This window comes from Festucalex cinctus, chromosome 6 (genome assembly GCF_051991245.1).
Source record: "Festucalex cinctus isolate MCC-2025b chromosome 6, RoL_Fcin_1.0, whole genome shotgun sequence".
NCBI lineage: Eukaryota > Metazoa > Chordata > Actinopteri > Syngnathiformes > Syngnathidae > Festucalex > Festucalex cinctus.
The window spans coordinates 18,536,812-18,558,404 of record NC_135416.1 but is presented as its reverse complement, the minus strand read 5'-3'; the positions used below and the strand labels follow the sequence as shown (position 1 = coordinate 18,558,404).

The 21,593-nt window shown below is 38.9% G+C and overlaps 2 protein-coding genes across 2 annotated transcripts; both read left to right on the top strand.

The window, feature by feature from the left end:
- The first annotated feature begins 581 nt into the window (after positions 1-581).
- Positions 582-13,639, top strand: mri1 (methylthioribose-1-phosphate isomerase 1). Its single transcript, XM_077525160.1, has 6 exons — positions 582-1,009; positions 1,888-2,111; positions 8,077-8,246; positions 8,319-8,495; positions 8,570-8,794; positions 11,119-13,639. The coding sequence occupies exons 1-6, from the start codon at positions 878-880 to the stop codon at positions 11,250-11,252; spliced, it is 1,062 nt and encodes a 353-aa protein (XP_077381286.1). The 5' UTR covers positions 582-877; the 3' UTR covers positions 11,253-13,639.
- Positions 13,640-14,734: 1,095 nt separating this feature from the next.
- Positions 14,735-18,846, top strand: c6h19orf53 (chromosome 6 C19orf53 homolog). The gene is made up of 3 exons (XM_077524556.1): positions 14,735-14,877; positions 15,739-15,794; positions 18,190-18,846. The coding sequence occupies exons 1-3, from the start codon at positions 14,787-14,789 to the stop codon at positions 18,334-18,336; spliced, it is 294 nt and encodes a 97-aa protein (XP_077380682.1). The 5' UTR covers positions 14,735-14,786; the 3' UTR covers positions 18,337-18,846.
- The last annotated feature ends 2,747 nt before the right edge of the window (positions 18,847-21,593 follow it).

Genomic DNA, 21,593 nt, shown 5'->3' with positions numbered 1-21,593 from the left:
ATTCCCATCCAGTGTGACCTGAGACATCATCGCTTGTGCCACAAGAAATTCACTCAATCGGTAATTGCTACAAATAACGTATGTATGTTCATCCATCTATGCCAGTGATTTAGATAGGCATAAATACAATTCCACTAGATGGCAGAAAATCATAATTAACCAATGTACTCTATTCACTTTTTTTTTTCTGACATTTTGGTTGGTGCTGGTGATGTTGTGAGATTACGAAACACTATAACACTTGTGCAGTATAGTACATGTACACAGGCAGGTGGCAATTTTCTTCCATTTTCAGTTCAATTCTTTAGCGAAAACAACAATGAAGATCCTTGCACACAAAAATAAGTGTAAACAGTACGACCGAATGCAGCAAAAATAGAAGCATTGTTGGTAGAAAATGCTTGCAATTGTCGGGGGAAACGGGAGGCTTTGGTGTTATGCTAATAACGGCTTTGAATGTGAAATTTCCCCTGACAAAGGGACTGAAGGAGAGAGAAGGGGGGATGGGGAAGGGGCACGGTGAGGAGGAGCGATCACGTTGTAGAGCGTTGGGTGGGCGTGGCTACAGAGGCGAGGACTTCCTGCTTCGTGGGCACGTGGTTCCGTGTCTGTCTGCCTGTCAATGTAGGTGAAGCTCTCCAACCCTCCTCTCCCTTTTCTCCTCATCTTCCTCCCTGCTCCTGCGTCTCATCTAGTCACCTTCCTCCTTCTCTCGTCAACTTTGTTCGTGTTGATACCATCCGACTGCCTGGCCGCGCTCACTGGTTTAAGGGAAGAGTGAAGTGCAAGGTGTCCGTGTGTGATATTGTATGTGTGCGTGGCAGCTACCCGCCCGTCCGTGTTATCCTCCCCAACATCCCGCCTCGTTGTTTCGGTCATGACGTTGGAAGCGATCCGCTACCGTCCCGGGTCTCTGCAGATCCTCAACCAGCTGCTGCTGCCTCACCAGACCGTCTACGATGACATCCGCACGGTGCAGGACGCCTACGAGGCCATCAAGTCCATGAAGGTAAGAAGAGTGTTCCATTACCTCCCCTCCCCTCCCCTCCATGCACGCCGGCTGCATGTGCATCTCCTCCCGTCGTCCATGCGCGCCTCTGCCGTCGACTCCTTTGTGCTGCCGCCACTGCCGGTGCACGCATGTGTGGCCCTGCTCTCTTGCTACACTCGGCCTGGATTTTTGTTTTGTGGGCATAGAGCAGCCCCCCTCCCCACACACGCAGAATAAATCCGTAATGTATACATTACTTATCGTCTAGTGCAAGCTAGACAATCTGCTTAAATACAGTCAACCATCAAGCGGACCCCTCCTTTCTATGGGAGGGCTTATTGATGAATTATTAATGTCCCTTGCCACGGTTTTTGTTCGCATTTTTAGTGCCGTGCTGCACTCAGTGACACCCCCACTGCATTTAACACTGCACACTTGAAGGCCAGAGGTGAAGATGAGATGTGCACTTGCATGCTGTTGGACTTCTTTAGCAGCTGGGGGCACAGTCACAGATGTTTCCGACTCGCTTTCTTCCTCTCAGTTACACACACGCAGCAGTTACAAGTGTGATGTTGTAGTTGTGGCAGCATGTTATAAGCAGATAGTTGATGTCATGATGATGTAGTTCAATTATAGTGGGAAATGACTACTGTACCTGTTCCCGGAATTTCAGAGCAATGATGCCATACTTTTTGCTCACACTCAGTTAAGGGGACAAATTGATATAGAAACAATACTGTTTTCATTTAAAAACGTGGTTTTGGGGGCCTGGAATGGATTAATTGATTTTTTTTTTCCAGAGCTAGGTCACAGAACAAATTCAAAGTACTACTGTAATTAGCAAACATTGTGGTTTGGTGTCCATTCTGCTGAACATGGCCGCCTCTCTTTACCAGGTACGCGGTGCCCCCGCCATCGCCATCGTAGGCTGCCTCAGCTTGGCTGTGGAGTTACGAGCAGGCGCGGGTGGCGATGACCCTGTGACGTTCATCCGAGAATCTTTGTGTCACCTGACGTCGGCGAGACCCACCGCCGTCAACATGGGCCGCGCCGCTCGCGAACTGATGGAGTTTGCCGAGAACGAGAGCATGGAGAAGAACTCGGAGCAGCTGCGAGAAAGGTGGGCAAGGTCGATTTGAATTCTTGTCACAGTTCTTGTTGTGACAAGAAAAAAGTTAAAACATTTGGAGAACGTTGTGAGATCTTGAATGAATGTTATGAAACCTGACATTCCTTTACGTTTTCACCCAAGTGGGCTACAATTCCGACTTTGGTACTATACCAGCGTAAAATACCTCATTGCCGGTACTCAGTGTTGTGCTAATTAGTTCAGTGAATGAAACTTCATGAATGTGTTTATTTTTTTGGTTGAATGTGAACTGAACATAGTGCATTTCTGCCTGATGGAAGTTTTTGTGTTCATTCTGGCATCTGTGAAAAGCGTTTGAATGCTAGTTAATTTTTGTTCAAGATTGCCATCCTAATTAGACTTCCAGGATAAAACCTGAGTAAACGCACAGTAAACGAGCCTTCATATATAGAGGGACCTTTATTTGGCAACCCTTAGCCATACGGCCGCATGCAACATCAAAATGTGGAGCATGATGGCAGCTTGGAATGGGGGAGGGTAACTTCTAACGGTTACCTCACTTGGAAACCTCTATTGGTTAGTGGCAAATAATAAGTTTAATTACTATTTGTAGTCGCTGGTAGGCATTAAGGCCTAAATACAACAATCCGACGTCGGCCAAATGTGACCAGACGTCGGCACGTTGGGGAAAAAAAATGACATAATACACACCGCACCGACCCGGACTATTACGTATCTTCAGCGCATGCACAATAAGTAATTCCCCTCCATACCATCGGCGGCGTAGTCATTATTCCGAAAGGCAACCGGAAACCTCTTACGAGGGCGGGATACGAAAACGTAAACAATGCATACCGGTTGCTTTTTCCCCTCACGATGTCCTCACACGTGAATTAAACTCTGTTTTTTTGCACAGTATCGTATATAAAAGTAAATCCCACCTGCTATATCCAGTTGCTCCCCCATGTCATGCAATAGTTTGGCTTTCATACCTTTGTCGGCAAACCTTTAACGGTAATATCATCATGTCATCTTCCTGATCTTATGTCCAGACAGAAATTGTACGTTCAAATGCTATTTACCGAACTCCAAAATACAATATAGGACTTTTTATTAAATGACTTTGCAAATCTTCTTGCTGAAATCATGCTGAAATATGATAATATCCTCTTTATGGGCTACTTGAATATTTATGTGTGCTGTCCTGAAAAACCATAAAGTTGAGTTGAGTAGTTTTCCCACGTTCGTCACTTCCCCCCGTGCGCTGGTCATTAACAGCCAATCACAGTGATCAAATGCCCCGATTTAACATATCGAATTTGCTAGAAAATCCCCCCCCCCCCCCCCGCTGACTTATTCCAACTCGATCCGACGTCACAATGGTAATTTAATTTATACACTGATCAGACGGTGCATGCCATTGGCCCAACGCTGTCCGGCTCCCGATGTCGGATTGTTGTATCTAGGGCAGGGGTGGCAAACTGCGGTCCTCGAGGGCCGGAGTCCTGCAGGTTTTATAGATTTCCCTACTCGAAGTGCAGCTGATTCCAATTAACAGGCTCGTTATCAGGATTCTGCAGAGCTTGCTGATGATCTGATCATGAATCAGCTGTGTTGAAGAAGGGAAATATCCAAAACCAGCAGGAATGCGGCCCTCGAGGACCGGATCTCGCCACCCCTGATCTAGGCCTTTAGACATAGCGTGTTCCTTTTGGATTTCATGAGGGGAGTTGGCAGGAAGTTGCAGGTGGTTCGTCCTTTTATGGCCGCAAAAGAGACGAGAAAGGGGTTGGGTTAGTGTGACAGCTCTTTCCTACCTCAGCCTAGTAGTTCCGATCTTAGATTGTATTTGTCCTTGTACGTTCAAGACTGCAATCCTGTTTTTGTTTTAATTCCTCAAAAAGATACAAGCAATGAGTTATGTCTCATTCGATTGTAGGGTGAAAGTTGTAGTTTTCTACTAGTATGGACTGAATGAATGGAACAACAGGGAAATGGCAGTAATGGCTCGCAGCCAGATATTTACGACTAGATATTGTCTATAAGAACGCTCGATGGCTCAAGGCAAAGTTGGCAGCTTCACCACTGGTCGGCCAGCAGCTGCGCTGTGCTGTAATCCAAGGTAAAATGGATGATAGACCGTGTCTTCATGTGCTATGGAATAGACGGACGTTACCACTCGGAAACTCATAATTACGACCGAGTTCTGTTAATGTGATTTTGTTGTTATAGCAAAATTGTGTATGCTACGTAATTGTGTAGATTCTAAAACAGCCTGCTGTGCTAGTGGACATTAACGCCCTTAAAAAAAAAAAGTTATTTCTTGCCATTCACGAATCCTTCTGCGCATTCCGCCAGTTCTCTCAACTCAGAAACTCGGGTATCAAAATAAATTTCCATTTGTCCAGTAGAAAATATGACATGAGGGGCGTTCCCCTGCAATTTTCTACTCGACGTGGTATTTACCATAATTACGATACCACGTGAAGGCAGCATAAATACAGTACTCGTACCTTGGATGAATTCTTATTATGCTGCATTTGAGGATGGTCGGAAGTCGGATATATCCAAGTCGGTTTTTCCCAGTTCCGACCTAAAAGCGTTCGAGGCGAACGTAAACAACCAAAATGGCGGATAGTGATAAATTGTCTTTTATTTTGGTGCTCAAAGCTCATTTTGACCTCTAGAAAACTGACCTTTTTGCAGTTTTGCTTCATTTATAGTTTTAATCTTATTTCACACGCATTCCATACAGTTAAGTAATTGACCATATCATTTCATGCAGTACAGGGAGATAGCGGCAATACTGTCACGTACGTTGCGTTACGTGGAGTTATGTCGAAAATTTATGAATGAAGAAAGCTATCTAGTTTTATACTCGAGTAAATTGTGTTTTGCCATTCAGAGTGACGTCACATTGTAGTCCGTCGGTGAAGTCGGGGTCCTGTTTTGCTTCCGACTTCGCAAGTGTAATTTCTGAGTTCCCGTACACACTTCCTGGTTTGAACTCGGAAAAGTCCGACTTCCGACCATCTCCGAATGCAGCGTTAAAAACAGATTGATTTATTAAAAAAGGTGTTAACATGTCTATTATGATTCATGCTGAATTTCTAAATTGTACATTTGATGTTTTGACACTTTTTGAAAAACACTATCTCTGATGTTTACCCGACAAACCACGCCATTTGAAAAGTGGTTGAGAATTTGTGAAGAGTTGAGTAATCTGCAGTTATTTCAAAGTCAGTGCTTCATTGTTATGAATGATTGAGCAGGCCTGTCCCAAGATCCCCTATGATGGTGCGGTGGTATTTCACATTGATTTACAGTATGCACAAGCCATCTAATGTTTTGATACATCTATGCTGTTAAAAAACAATGATGATGAATAACTTTAAATTTGGAAGTGCCTTTCAAGACCGTCAAGGACACTGTACATCAATAAACAACAGTTAAAACAGAATTTTGTGAATTTGTTGTGAATTTTCACCTTTTGTGGATTGTCTGGAATGATAAATACGGGTGCATTGTAACATCAAATTGGCTATGGAGATATGTTTTTTTATTTTATTTTCCACAGTATAGTCTACTCTTGATACTGTAGGTTTTATATGAGCAACAGCACAAACTTTTTTTTTTTTTTTAAGCAAATGCTGTTCAGACATCGCGTCATCATTATTCCTCAGTTGATAAGCATAGCTTGACCTGAATGGCCTCTGTTTTTCCGTTCCCTCTTGTATGAGACTCTTCACATTGTTTTCTGCGAAAATAGCAGATCACATGGTGGTCTTATCTTTTTTGCGACGTTATGCACTGTTACCATGCAGCTCTGTCACACGTAAGAATTCGTCTCGTTCCTCCTATTAGAAGCTACTTCATCAATAAACTCGGATGACCCAGTTACAGTGGTAATAATGCTGCCTCAGCAATGATCGACAGGTACTGTGGTTCTTTGGATTCACACTTTTCTATTCACAGCATAGTGCCAAAAGTTCATCTTAATTTCATCTGTCCAACAACTCCTTTTCAAGAGGTTTAATCTGTCCTTTGTGCTTTTCAAGACGTACCGGTGGTGTGAACTCTGTGGTAATGGACTGAACTTACATTGCCCCTGATCGTGCGTTCACATTCACAGTTGCTGTATATATGGTTGTTTTGCTCAAGGACACTTTAGAAATGAAAGTCTTAAGAGTTGAGTCAACTATTGTCCGATTGCTAGATTGCCACCATCTTTAACGTTATTATGACAATTAGTGCTGTCACTATGTAATATTTTTAGAATCGATTAATCTATTGATTATTCAATCAATTAATCCGACTAATCTGATTCATTTTAATTTGGCGTTAAAGTTACTGTGTATAACTAAAGCATTTCCCCCCTGATTACTGTTTATTAATCAGTGATTGGTGTTTATTTTGTACTTGGTATTCGTATGTTTTTTTGTTTTTTTTTTAAAAGAGGGGGTTTGATGTTATACTATGCTGTATATGTTCCCGGTTTGATCATTCATTCCAGAGTATAAACATATGTTTGCAAATGTCTTATTTTGATTAAACACAGAATAATCATTTTTCTTTAAGGAAGGACTGCAGAAATCAGTGAACAATTACTGTTGATTTACTGAAATCAGGATTTGGACAATTTTAAATAAAAAAAAAAAGGCTTCAAACGATTACTCGGTTATTAAAATAGTTGTTGATTTAATTTTGACAGCTCTTAATGACAATCTGCTCAGGGTATAGTGACCACTGATTTTTTATTTTTTATTTTTTTTTTCTCCATCAGATAAAGTCTGCCATTTGTGGTTGTTTAAACCTTTGGCTGCTCCTGTCGCTACCAGTACATTCTTTCTTCTTCACAATGTAGCAGATTGGAGATTTGGCAATTTCTACAATGAATGCCATCTGTCTTGATAGTTTTTTTTTGTATGTATTTATTTATTAATTTTTTTTTCTAAAGCCAAGCCTAATAATATTCACTTTCTCTTGCCTGGGCAATTCTTTTATCAGATATGACTGAGGGGAAAATGCCACAAGGGCATCGTTTTGTTACTTTAAGTCTGAGCCTGGTTAATCAGTGACTGCCAAGTGACCAATTCTTTTAAATTATAATATTCTGCTTCATTTTGAAATCACTGCGATGGTTCACAGAGGCAAAAGCATTGGCGTTCACTTCCTCTCTTCACGCCTACTTTACCTTCTGTCATCAGTAAAATACCAGCAATATCATTTTCAACAATCTAACTGGGGTTTTTCTTTCACACCCAGGTAGCGGCTGTCACAACACATCTATATTCCAGAAGGTGCATAAATGTTAGCAGATGAAAGAAAGTGAAAATTGGAAAGCCTTCTCTCTGAATGTCGAGTTGTCGATTCAACAGTCAGTGTGAAGAAGAAACACCATAGCTGGTGTCATTGCATGAGATAAAATGGCGACAGAGAGAGAAAGATGTACTTTTATAATTGGATAAATAAAGCTAAAGATGATGGCAGAGAAAACCTTCAAGCATGTAGTACTTAATATCCTGGCCAAAGTTTGAGTCAAAGTAAATTGTAGGGATGCACGATAATATAAGTGGCGGATAATTATAGGAAAGTATCGACCGATTTGACGTCAAACCAGATAATCAAGAATTTCTTTCTTTCTTTTTTTTAATTTTTTTTATTTTTATTTATTTATTTTTTATTTATTTATTTATTTTTATTAAAGAGATCCACAGGAGAGGGGACTAAAGAGCAACATGTGGCTCCAGAGCTGCAAGTAGCAGACCCTTGTGTTAGGGGTTGGGGGTTGCCATAGTTCATCGTCCTTTTCCATTTCCTCTCTAACACCAACTGCCCTCATACCTCCCCTCACTACATCTATCAACCTTCTCTTAGGTCTTCCTGTAGCTCTCAACATTTTTTTATATGTGGAATCTATGGAATGAATAAAGGGGAAAAAAAAACCTGCTTACATGTCCATCAAGTGCTCAGTGGGCATCTTGTGCTCCCCCAGTGTAATAGCCTGGATTGAAGACATGCTGGCACGAGACGTCAATGACAACAAGAAGATTGGAAACTTTGGTGCCCAGCACATCCTTTCAGGAGTCCCAAGGGACTCCGTGACCATCCTTACGCACTGCAACACTGGCTCGCTCGCCACAGCTGGATACGGGACCGCGCTAGGTAAGACTTACCGGTAATTGTGAAGATCCGACTGTTTGCACCGTCCATCTAAGCATGAGTCTGTGTGCGCAGGCGTGGTGCGAAGCCTCCACTCGCTGGGCAGGCTGAAACGGGTCTACTGCACAGAGACGAGGCCGTACAACCAGGGGTCTCGACTCACAGCGTACGAAGCTGTAGCAGAGGGAATCCCCGCCACGCTCATCACAGACAGCATGGCAGCCCTCACCATGAGAGAAATGAACATCACAGGTTTGACTTTCCTGCTTCTTCTCATTTCACATCCATCTCATCTTACCCGTTTGTCCGTCGGCTTGCGCTCGCAGCCGTGGTGGTCGGAGCAGACAGGGTGGTTGCCAATGGCGACACGGCCAACAAAGTGGGAACGTACCAGCTCGCCATTGCTGCCAAGCATCATGGGATTCCTTTCTATGTGGCCGCGCCCAGCACTTCATGTGACTTAAGCCTGGAAAGTGGCAGGGACATCATAATCGAAGTTCGCCCGCCCGAGGAACTCACCAGTATAAATGGAGTCCCTATTGCTGCTCCAGGTATGTAAAAATTGGATGCTCGTGTAGTTTAGGTAAGAAACAACAACAATTTTGTTAATGAAATAAAATAAAAACGAAAATGCTTTTTAAAAAACGAAAATGAACTGAAACTACATTTTATGTTTACAAAACAAACTAAAACTATTATTATAGTGGAAATGTCCTTCGTTTTAGTCTTTGGAAATTAATTTATTGCATGAGCCTTTGGGGATAATTTTAAATGTAATTTTAATTAAATACATTTATTTCTATTTTAAAGGCATACTTCACTAATTTAGCCCATTATATCAATACAAAGGTAATATTTTATCTGTAATTAATTTGATACTTTCAATATTTTTCATGTACAATTAGTACCTTTAAAAACACGTTTTGCAACTTGCTGTCGACTGAAAACGACATCACAAGGGCTCAGTCACAGCTCGCCTGTTTTCTAGGTTTGGTCATGTGACATTCACAAGCTGAGCTATGATTGGTTACCTGAGCCCTTGTGATGTCATTTTCAGTCAACAGCAAGTTGCAAAATGTGTTTTTAAAGGTACTAATTGTATGTGAAAAATAATGAAAATATCAAATTTATTATAGGCAAAATATTAATGTTTGCCAAAAATGGCTACATAAGTAAAGTATCACTTTAACCGGAATAAAGACGTTTGAAAGTGTGTCACACAGAAGTTACGTCATCTAGAAGCAGCCAATAGAAAAGCACCTTCAGATGACGTCACTCCTAGGCGAAAAATTTGCCTGCTTGACTTTTGGCTGCAATGGCTCAGCTCGCCTGCTTTTTCATTTAACTCAGCTGAAATGCAATGCTAGCTAAGAAATGTTAGTTTTTTTTCATTTTATCATTGTGTTTATTGAATATTGTACACAAGTAATACATATTTAAAAAAACGAAAACTAATACTGAAACTACCTAAACTAAAACTAGGCATTTTTTGACAAATTAAAACTAATACAAACAAAACCACACTAAAAACTAATTAAAACTAACTAACTCAACTCAAACAAAAGAAAAAAGAAAAAAAAAACTAAAATGAAAATTCCAAAACTAGAATAACCCTGGAGCAGAAACCAGCCATTCCCTGTTCTATCAAATGTCCTGTGCTATATAAACCTGTGTTGAAATGGACATTGATCCTTTTAGCTTATAGCAAAGCTTATTCACTCTCCCGATTCCGAACAATAAGGTTAACATGGACGCTAGCGCTAACACAACATGACAGGTGTCGCAGCTGGTCTACCAGTATTAAAGGAGACCAATGCTGTATGTGGTGTGGGGTCACCATGGAAACAAAAGTCATGCAGTTCACTGCACAAGACAGTATAGACGGCAAACATATTTTATGTCCAATTATGTTAAGGTCCAGTTGATTATTATTGTTGCTTTGGTGTCCAGCATAATTGCGGAAGGACACAGTTAATTAAGGATAAAGGAGACAAAGTAGATTTTGTTAGTGCTGGGCAGAGTCATTGATCTATAATTGCATTTGTAGAGCAGAAAAGTGCTCCACAGTAATTAAAGAACACTCATTTAATGGGCACAGTGGTCCTTGGAGAGGACAATGTGCACTTGTAACTTACACATCTCTTCTATGCTGTCATTCTATTGTCGGGATGAACAGAACCTCTTTGTCTGTCCAGATGGCAACACAAGTTCTTAGTTTTTAGTTTTGTGTCAAACAAGATGTAAAAAACGTGATTTACTGGCTTGAGTCATCATTACGTGAGACCATTTTTAAGGTTGTATCAAAATGCTGCAATGGATAACAATGACCACTTCCATTTTACACTATCAGAGGTATTAATTTGACAAAATTTGATCAACATCTTCTAAATGGCACCACCCAGCCATCCGTTTTGGATACCAATACAGCCTCGCTATAAAGCAGTTTACTTTCCACGGCCTTGCTGTTTTACAATTTTTCATGCAAATTTTTATTCCCAGTAATGTACCTTTTTTTTTCCCTTCTTCTTTTTTTTTTTTTTTTTTTTTTTTTTTAGGAAGGTTGTGTTTAAACAAGAGAAATGTGAGAAAATGTAAATGCCTCTATAAGAAAACTATAAAATGCCTGATGAGGGTTTTTACAGCCTTAAAACATTTATAATAAATCTAAAAACATTTTCAGCTGAGTACTTCGCAGAGTTTACTTATTGCGCGTGTAATAAAGGGAATTAAGTGCAGAATTTGAATATATGAGTATCTCAATTTTTATTTTATTTTTTATTTTTTGGCACATGAGGACCCGGTATTTGTACTTTCCTTCCTACCATTGCCCTTTTCTTCACATAATCTGCGGTCTCTGTCTGTTGTGACTGTGCAGGTATCGAGGTGTGGAACCCGGCGTTTGACGTGACTCCCCACCAGCTGATCACAGGAGGCATCATTACAGAGCTCGGGGTCTTCCTCCCGTCAGAGCTCCAGGCAGCCCTCACTGGCCGCCTCACTGCCCTCTAGAGCCCCATCTGCTGGCACTTTGGCGCCACTGCACCTTACTTTCACACACTGACACTAATTTCGTCATAATACACAAACACAAACTTTCATGAAGTTATTCAGTTTTGGCCACGAAGCGATAAGTTCTGTATGTTTTCTCTTTCTTTCACTCTCACACAAAGACAGACACACTCACTCTAATATACAAGCTGAAACACTGCAGGGAGTCTTAACAGACGTGTGCAGTTACCCCTACCCCCATTCATTTTCTTATTTTGACTATAATTACTCCAATCTCACAGTTGTCATGCTGCTCCTAATTTTTGGCCGCTTCTTTCTCTTTTTAAAAGTCTTTTCCGAGTGCTAAGCTGAATCAAACCTTTCAACCGTTTGGCAACAAATTTGAAGTCTTAACTGAGGGGAATTTTCAGGACAACTACAAACAAGAACATTGGTGACCAGACTTATTTTTAATTTTAAATTAAAGTTAGTATTGTGATCAGCTATGGGTTGTGAAAGTGCTGCTGTCCACTTGTAAATACATACGTGTCCTTGCTGGTAGCGTGTACATAATGTAGAAATCAAATCCACTGCTACTGCTGATTTAGTAAGTTAAAATGACACACGGTGGCATCAAAATGTTATATTAACATTTAATTTTTGTCTTTGTGTAGATACTTTAGCAGGAGTGTCATCCAAATTTTTAGCTGTAATATGAAACAATTATTTCCATTTTTAGCCTATGTTTTGAAACTTTTGAAAAAGTGGAATATCTTGATGGGCCCCGAAGATGACACATAGCTATATTTATACAATACTCACTTATTATACACATTTACTTTATCTTATCCACTTAGAGTATATATGTAGCCATGCTTCTTTCAATATAATTGTCACCATGTTCATCACTCTTTAGAATAAAGAATCAAGAAAAAGGAAAGGTTATCACCGAACAACTTTTGTTGTGAATTCTCATTTAAACGCAGTCCAGGTTAGACAGAATAAAACTTTGACATTTAAGTGTGAATTGGTCAATTTGTTGTTTTTTTTCTTTTAACAAAAATTTTATTTTTTTTTCTAACAAGGCGGGTAATATTCATGTTCCTTCTTGCTGTCCACAGAACACAAGATGGCTTTAAATTACTTTCATAAACTGTGAAAATGGAGCTGAATGGCTGATTTGAAAGTAGTTCGGACAGAAAGTCTGGAAAGTGTTCTTTTTGGTTTTGTTTTTTTTCTTCTATCCCCTGAAGTTCTGCTCGCTTTTACTGAAGATAGGTCATTCATAATCAGGAGCTAATTTGGAGAAGTGTGTCTGGTCAAAAGTGCACTGTTTATCGGGGCTTTTGCGATAATTTAGGAGTCTGAATATCATGTTAGGTCCGACTAAACGATTGATTAAACTGCGTTGTTTCATTGCGTATTGGTTTCTCTGAAGAAGGCTAAGTGATGACATGAGATTAAAATTAAATATTTGTCATAAACATGCCATGAAAGCAAAATTTAAGATTTATGGTTCGAGTGAATTTATTTCATTTTTAAAGTTTTTTTTTTTTTTTTTTTTTGGGGGGGGGGGGGTTAACCCAAACCCTCAGTATTCTTTCATTTCAACTCATTTTAAGCCATGACAGCAACATGGCTGTTATTTGTTGTTTATTTTATTGGTCTGGACACGTGAGTGTTTCAAAATGCTTTGTGAACCCATCCCAATAATGTTGCTCTATTGGATGAACTATATTGTACAGGTGCATCTCAATAAATTAGAATATTGCCATAAACCTATTTTGTTTCATTAGTTCAATTCTTTTCAGTAAAGCTTAAAGTCACAATGTAGTGAAATATCTCATGGTTCTTTTATTTTTTTTAACAATCATTGCTTACTTACAAAAATTTATCAAAGTCAACAAAATTAGAATAATACAAAATTCATTTTAATATAGAAATGATGTAAGTCCTTTAGTGAAGTATTTTCATATGTGCTTGAACTTTCCTATATTCCAATTTATTGTGATGCATCTGTGTATTGAATGTCTTGTTGCCCAGCAGCATTACAATGTACCAGCCTCACTCTGGTAAATGATTTTATCAAGCCCAAACACAAAATGTGTAATAAATCTTCAGGGGTAATCATTTATTTGTTAGAAGTCAGGGGGGGTTGATTGTATATTGAATACCTCTGTCATCAATTCCCACATGTAATCATCCTGTTTATTTTTTTGTAAATTATTGTATACAACAGTGGGCCTGCCATTATTTGTTTATTAAAATGAACATGTGACGGTTGGTGAACTGTATATTGGATTCAGCACAATTCACCTGACAACTAACGTGATGTGTGTTAACCAGACACAAAACCTCAACTTGATTGATAAATAAAAATAATAATAATAATATGTGCACAAATACAAGACGTGTCTACCTGGGGCTCACATGTAAGAATTGCGCGTGTGTGAGAATGTGGCTTATACCTTTTGATAATTCATTTTTTAATCAGATAAAATGTCCCAAAGGGGCACTGAGAGGTAATTATGATACACTGTATACCGTTTTTGTTCTATCATGTGGTTTTACCCTTATTTTTATGTGCTTAAATCATGACCCCAATTCCTGATCATTCATTTTCCTCCACAATGATGCTACTTACTGGCACACAAGCACCTATCAACTTGGACTTGTGTTGTATTGTACAGTGCAGACTCGGACATTCAGTACAGTATGTAGCAACATTACCTGTGAAATACTTAGTATACTAGTTTTCCTCCCTTTGACCCATGAAGTTACACCACAAACACACACCACACTGATTTCCCGTGCTTCATTCCCTCCCGCCTCATGATATTGTGATTCCAGCTGACTAAAGGCCTTTGCTTATTTTACTGGACACTACCTCACCGACTACAAACTTTGAAGAGCACGGACGCAAGGACTTAACATGCACTCTCTGTCACAGCGGATCAACACAACTGCAGAAAAAAATAAATGCTGATACATGTTGTCTACATCTTTTAAATCATTGTATATTTAACTCCAAGTGACACTAATTGTTTTTCATATAGCTTAGGATTCAGGATGTTATATTGGGTCTCCATTCAGGTATTTGTATCATAAAATATGTTTGTAACACACAAAAAAAAAAGTATTGTTCCAACAAACTGCCCTCATGGGACCCTACACATGCCTGACTAGGTGCTAGAATTTAGCATGATCTTTAATGTCACCTGTTCTATCATGGGAGGGAGTTTAGTTCAGATGGCCTCTTTATGTAAGTACTGTACTGTTGTTGTTATTGAAAACCACTTGGTCTTGTTTAATTTGGTGATATGGAAATATTCACTGATTTAAAAAAAAATATATATATGTATATGGCTACAATGCAATCAGGTACAGTCTTTTCACATAAAGAAAAAAATACTAAATAAAACCACGGTGAAATAATTTCTGTGTCATGGGTGTACGATGTAATATCGTAATTCAGCCAATAGGTGGCGGTAAAGTGAAAAGTAGATGACGTGCAAACCGTAGAAGACCTTTCGAGTTTTATCTTCCGGTTCCAACATGGCGCAAGGTTCGCAGAAGTTTAAAGCTCAACGTCCCGGAGCCGCGAAAAAGCATCAACAAAACAAACAGAAGGGACCAAAGAAAGGAGGTATGAATGTCATGGTTGACCAGTTAGGAGAAGACACGAGCGATAAACCGAGAAATAATCAGTAGTTGAATAACAGTGACCGGCATCACACGTGCGTATGTTTATACCGTTCTCCAAACATTAGAAGGCTAAATGTTCTCAATGTATTCACAGTGCCTTGGAAATTGTATGTATGGGGAATTGTAGTAGGTACGTTAGCATCTGTCGATTCTGTTACAAAACTCGACGTATCAGCCTGTCGAGAGCAGCTGACGTTAACTTATTTTGCGCATGCGCAGACATACCAGTCATAAGCATCTTATTTCGACGTTACACCGGACAGTGGCAGGGATATCCCTTTGAAAAATCGTCATTTTTAAGGATGCATAAAGGAATTCCTGTACAATATTATATATCTCATCCAAACATTACTCTCTGACAATATGCCATGACATATTCTGACTCAAGTGGGAAAACTCTTGATTCGGCCTACCTTTTCAACGTCCAATTTGTTACTCAATTTGAGTACCACCAATTCATGCACAGCCCTAGTTGACAAACACTTTAGATCAGAGGTCATCAGCCTTTTTGATAGCTACTTAATGAGTTTGGGTTGAGTTTGATACACACTTCTTAAATACCAACTTTGCGTTTCATTGGTCATCATTTTACTTTTATAAATCTTTGCCAGTATTCACATTTTCAAATGATGATCTGCGCTCTTACGCCAAACTTCCTTGCCATTGGGAGAAGTGAAGCCACCAGCAGTCATGTTACGTTGCCACTCACTAAGCCCACCTAACTTCAATACATTTATTTCTCTACTGCGTTTTGTTGAGAAAATAAATAAATAAAAATGTTTGGTTTGTTTTTTTCTTAAAGGGAGAATCATTGCGCCCAAGAAGGCTCAAGTAATTCAACAACAGAAGCTCAAGAAGGTAAGATGTTTCACGAAAGTAACTAACTATCAACCTCTCACTACATTGTACACTGTACTTGACATTTTTCATTTGATGTTGAAAAAAAATTCAGTGCTTAAGAATTAAGTTTTCAATGTGCAGGGATGTATAGTAGGGCTGCACGATATATCCAAAAAATATCGCCATCACGATGATGGCACACGCAATAGGCCCATCGCAAAGACGTACGATAAGTTAATAAATTAATACTTTGTTCTTGGTAGTGTATTCTTATTGCTTGGTTGCACGTTAGCGTCTGAGTTAACCCAATCAGACGCGACCTTAAATACGTAGCGTCAGTCACCTCCCTAGATACTGCTCTCCTATTGGCTAGAGCGGCCCACAGCGACCAGTGAGCAACTCCGCAGCCGTGGATAGAGGAAGCTGCAAAGGCTGACGCGGGAGAGGGAGAAATGAACGAGAACGACAAAAATGAACTACTTGTGCCTAAAAAAATAGCACGTCTACAATATGGGACTACTTCGGCTTCAGAAGAGATGACTTGTCACAGACGCAAGTACTGTGCAAGTCATGTCGAAGAATAGTGGCTACGTCAAGAGGAAACACAACCAATCTACACAGCCACACGCAGTACAACTACATGAAGCTATACGAGTCATTCAAATCGAAGACCCCCAAAACTACTGACGCGAAGGCAAGTTGTAAAATAGCAAACCCACAGACAACCATTAATGACAGTTTTGCGAGCGTCACACCTTACGAGAAAACCTCCAAGCGCTACAAAGCCATTACCGCAGCTGTTACACGTTTTGTGGCCAAATGCATGATACCGATTAGCACTGTGGATAAAGAAGCTTTTTTGGATCTAATGAAGGACGTAGACCGGAGATACGTGGTGCGATCGCGAACCTACTTCTCACAAGTGGCCATTCCACAGATGTACGGCGCATGTGTAACGACTGTCAAGGCTCAGCTGCATCAAATGGAATTTTTCGCTACCACCACGTACCTAAGGTCCAGTCGCACAACGGAACCATTTATGAGCACTTTGTTTTCAAGAATTATTATACATGTATATTTTTTATACATCATTTCATTTAAACACAGGATTTTATTTTTATTTAATTTAAATATAGAGAACACCACTCATTCTTGGGCACTTTATTTTCTAATACAGTAAACCATAAATGTTTAAGCTCCTGTTTTGAGATGTTTACAATTTTTTAACAAACATTGAAAATATGGAAAACTGAGTTCAGTTTGAGCAATGTGTGACTGTGAATTTATATTTTTAATTCACAGAATACCTGTTACATTTTAAAGCTCTGCATGGTTATCACCCATGGCTATGCTTGAATAAAATAACTGATTAGGAGTAATATATATATTTTTGTGTGTTTTTTTCCCTCTCAAGTTTATGGTAGCAATTGTTTAAAAAGTTAAATGTTTGCAACCTTGTAAATTTAGTATCAATTACAACTGTGTAGATTAGATCATTAAAAGCTTATTTATTTCAGTACTAGATAAGGAAAATGTAATTTTAGAGATGTGTTAAATATCACAATAATATCGATATCGCGATAATCAACACCCATATCGCATATCGCATGTTTTTTCAATATCGTGCAGCCCTAATGTATAGGCGCGGTGTGTTACGTGAATAAACACTAGATTTTTAAATCAATGTGTAATGGCACTCGCAGCCATTTTCACTGAAGCAACCCCCTTCGCTCCCGGCTGTTTTACTGGATTTTGACTGACTTCGCAAGGCCCACATAATATTGTATTCTATTGCTATATAAAACATGGAACCTACCAAAAGAAAGATTAGAGTCTCTTCTTTCATCAGGAAAAAAAGTACATTTGTATCTTTCTGTTTTGCAGCAATTAGCATCAGAATATAGCTACATTTCCTCATTATTCACAAACCTGTTGAAAACACTGGAGAAAAGAGCTTGTTGCAACATGGATTGCTGCCACCTGCTGGCCTTTTTTTTTTTAAATCTATTTATTTATTTATTTATTTATTTATTTATTTATTTTGTAATAACTACCATTGCTTTAAGTGACCTCTTCAGGTCAGAAGCTGCATCAAGGCCTTCTGTGTGCTCCAGCATAAAACAAACAAACAAACAAACAAACCATGGGACCATGGCAATATTTAAAATACATTTTTTATGGTTTTGGGAGCAAATGAGTTATCATGATTTGAACATCTATCACAATAATTGTAATTATTTTTTCACAATGTTCCCCGTCCTACCGTGCTGTTAAAAGACAAGTAATGTTTCTTTGTACTATAGCAGTATGCGACTCATATCTTATTTAATAATACAGCTCTTTATTTGAACTGATGAATAGTGAATTTAAACATCCTCACAAGCTTATCGGCCTTTTCCTGTCTCCCCAAAAGGGTCTGGAAATTGCCATCAGGAACAAGATTGAGCATGATGTGACCCACAAGGCGAGCTCCTCCCTTCACAAGCCACTCAGCGTGGTCAAAGGCGCCGAGAGAAAAGGCAACCCAGGAGCCCCTCGGCCCGGAAGCAGCTCCAAATAGGATGTGATACAGTGAACTTAGATGATCATTAGGACTTTACAGGAAACAAAAATCTTCACAGGTTAAGTTTCAAGGTGTTGGATCTTAACAGTGACCAAAGGATGTTTTTGTTGCCCTTCGTTCAATTGTCTTTTCTTTTCAGCTATGAGAAATGTGGAAAAAGACTCAACTTCAAGTTGTTAATGTGAGATGTGTAACTTATTTTAATAAGTGATACTTATAGGACCTGCAAATCCAAAATGTCTGAGAATTTCTAATTCTAATTTTAGCAGGCAACTAAAATCTTTTCAGCAAACATTCAACAATTGTCATTTCCAGTCTTTTTTTTTCTTTTTTTTGGCAGTAATCATTTAATATCTCCAAATGAACACTCTATCACTTTACATAGCTAGCTTTTGAACTGCAACTTTTAAGGCTGAAGAATTGTCAAATTGAATGATGATTTTCTGAGAAAACCCCACTGGACTATATAAGAAATACATTGCAGTAATAAATGCACAATTTTCAGAATTACTCAGTCATGAGGGTTTTATTGCCACCTGGTGGCGTACAAGAGTCATAACATTGCCACCATTGCACAGTGCATCGTACCATGGATCTACAAAAGACATTTCAATGGCAAACCTTGTGTACACTTAAATCAATTCTATAATAGCTTTTGCAAGTAGGGGATCATTTACATTTTTCCATGCTTTCAGCCAAAATGTATTAGATAGTTTTAAGAAAGAAGTTGGCTGATTTTAGAGAGATGTTCTGTCAAAAAATCACCATGTTTAATATCTCGTTCTTGAACATTTCACAGGGGCAAACACGTGGGTCACTCGTGTAGTGGTTCCATTTCCTGACGCTGTATCTTCAGTTTTGCCAAACCATGGTCTGCATGCCTTTTTCCCAAAGTCTGCTAGGATAGGCTGCAGCTCCCCTGAACAGGATATGTGGTATAGAAAATGGATGAATGGACACACAAGTGCACTTACTGCAGATGCAAATTTACAGTGGGCCACATTATGCTCCACTTCTATGCGCCACAATGTGAGAGCTTTAAGGTCATGCAGGATGCTGCTTTTGTTTTTGACATTCTAAAGCAAATTTTCAGCGTTAATCGGATGTAGCACAATGTTAGGGTCCTCGTCTGTATACCCAAAGTTACTATTGAAGAGCTAACACAAACGGTTAGAAGATACTAATAAATCTATCAGCAGACGATTTGAACATTTGAGCCTGTATTTGCTCTACTTTGCTTTTCGAGTCACACCCTCATGTGGCTCTGTAAAGTAACAGAGCCCGCCCCCTTTCTGAAATAACAATGCATGCTCATTGCCAGAGCGTCCACGATGAATCTCTTCTCACGTGAGTTCATGTTTTTTTTTTTTATTTATTGCTTCCACAACCCGATAAGATTTCAAGCATCATCCTGATGCAGCAAATGGGTTGTGACATGAATCTCCTCTTACCATGATGACAAATCATGTGTGCGTGCACTCACTTGTACTGTTAAAAATACTGGCTGCAGCTCTCACACAAGTGGAAGACCTGCAACAAAGTGAGATACAGTAAAATTGTGTAATATTTATTTGGTGGCGGTGGTAAAACTACCGTACTATACAGAGCATAGCCTAAGCTGCCATATTGTTTCTCGGGATGCTAAATGAAGTTCCTGTCATATCACTGGGCCACTAAAGTTAAAAAAAAAGAAAAAGAAAAAGAAAACAAAGTCTACATATTAGTAAATCTGCAATTTTGTCTTCACATTTAACAGTTTTTACAAGCATTTTTACCCTCACCAAATCCTTTCTTAACAAAAATTAAACAGCAGTTGGTATACTGTATGAGGTGTGTCACAAATATTACGTCAGCGAAACCCTAATTCTGAATTTTGCCTTTCCTGTGTGGGCCAAAACATCAACAGTCAGCCAGGGCAACACATTAGTTCCGAATGACACTGTGCCTACTTACAATGTTGTGAGCATCTGACAGGTCCTGTCCAAGAAGATCACTGCCGAGGTGGAGCAACTTGGCTCCATGTGATTTTTGCCGCCTTTCTCAAGCTCACAGGGGTCATCAAGGGGACTCATTCTGATGACACGAATGACATTAAGCTGGCCGTCGTAATGGAGCTGCAAAGGATTCAAAAAGAATCTGAGGTGTGGCGAAGAAGGCTGGGGAAAAAAAAACACTGAATGCAGGGAAAACTCAGTTTGAATTAGAAATATTGTGATACTAACCTGGAAGTTTGTACTATAGGTTATTATTTGTGTGCCACAATTTTCCATGCATTCTGATTTCAAATTCAGCTTATTGCTAACAATACACTCAAAAATATTTAAGCCTAACTTATGTATGTACTGACTTAAATATTTTTTTTTTACACAACAAATTCCCATTTACCTTTTTTAGATAATTTTAACACAAACCTACCCAATAAACCTTATATAATACATATAGTCTAATTAAGCCTATTTATTTGAAATGCATAATCTTTATTTTATTTATATTTAATAAAGTATAATTAGTCTAACAATAATGAGAGCATTTGTTTAAAATAAAGTATGTTTGATTACATAATAATCAGGTTACCTATATATTAGGGATGTAACGATAAGCGCAATATCGTGATATCGTCATATTAAAACTGCCACAATATCGTCGTCATGTTCACGATATTTAAATGCAATACATCTATTAAGAAAGTCAGGTTGATTTCCATTTGTGCAGTTCTAGCACCCTCTGGTGGCTAGTTTTTAGTGCAGTTGAATTTTCATATGGCATGTTTTGGTCCTTCTATATTTAAAATGCACACTAATTGTCAAATGAATGGGCACGTAATATGCCTGTAAATCGAGTCAATATGTGGAAGAACTCAATGTGTGCGTGCAATCCCGTGCATTAACAACATAATAGCATACTAATAATGAAACATAATAATAATAATAATAATAATAACATAATATTGATGTTATTTACAAAAGCACAATATTATGCTTTTTTAATGTATGAGATAATTTTTTTACAATATTGTGACCTTTTTTAAATATCGCCAACCTCCCCAATATCGTGATAATTATCCTATTGTGAGTTTCATATCGCGGTATCGTATCTTGACATTTGGATATCTTTACATTCCTACTATATATAGCATATTGTTGCTGCTAAGTGAAAAACACTTATGTCCATTTTTTTCATTGTTTTAATTTTTACATTTTTATGTTTTTTTGGGACGAAACTGAATGCATCCATCCCAAAAACATAAAAAACAA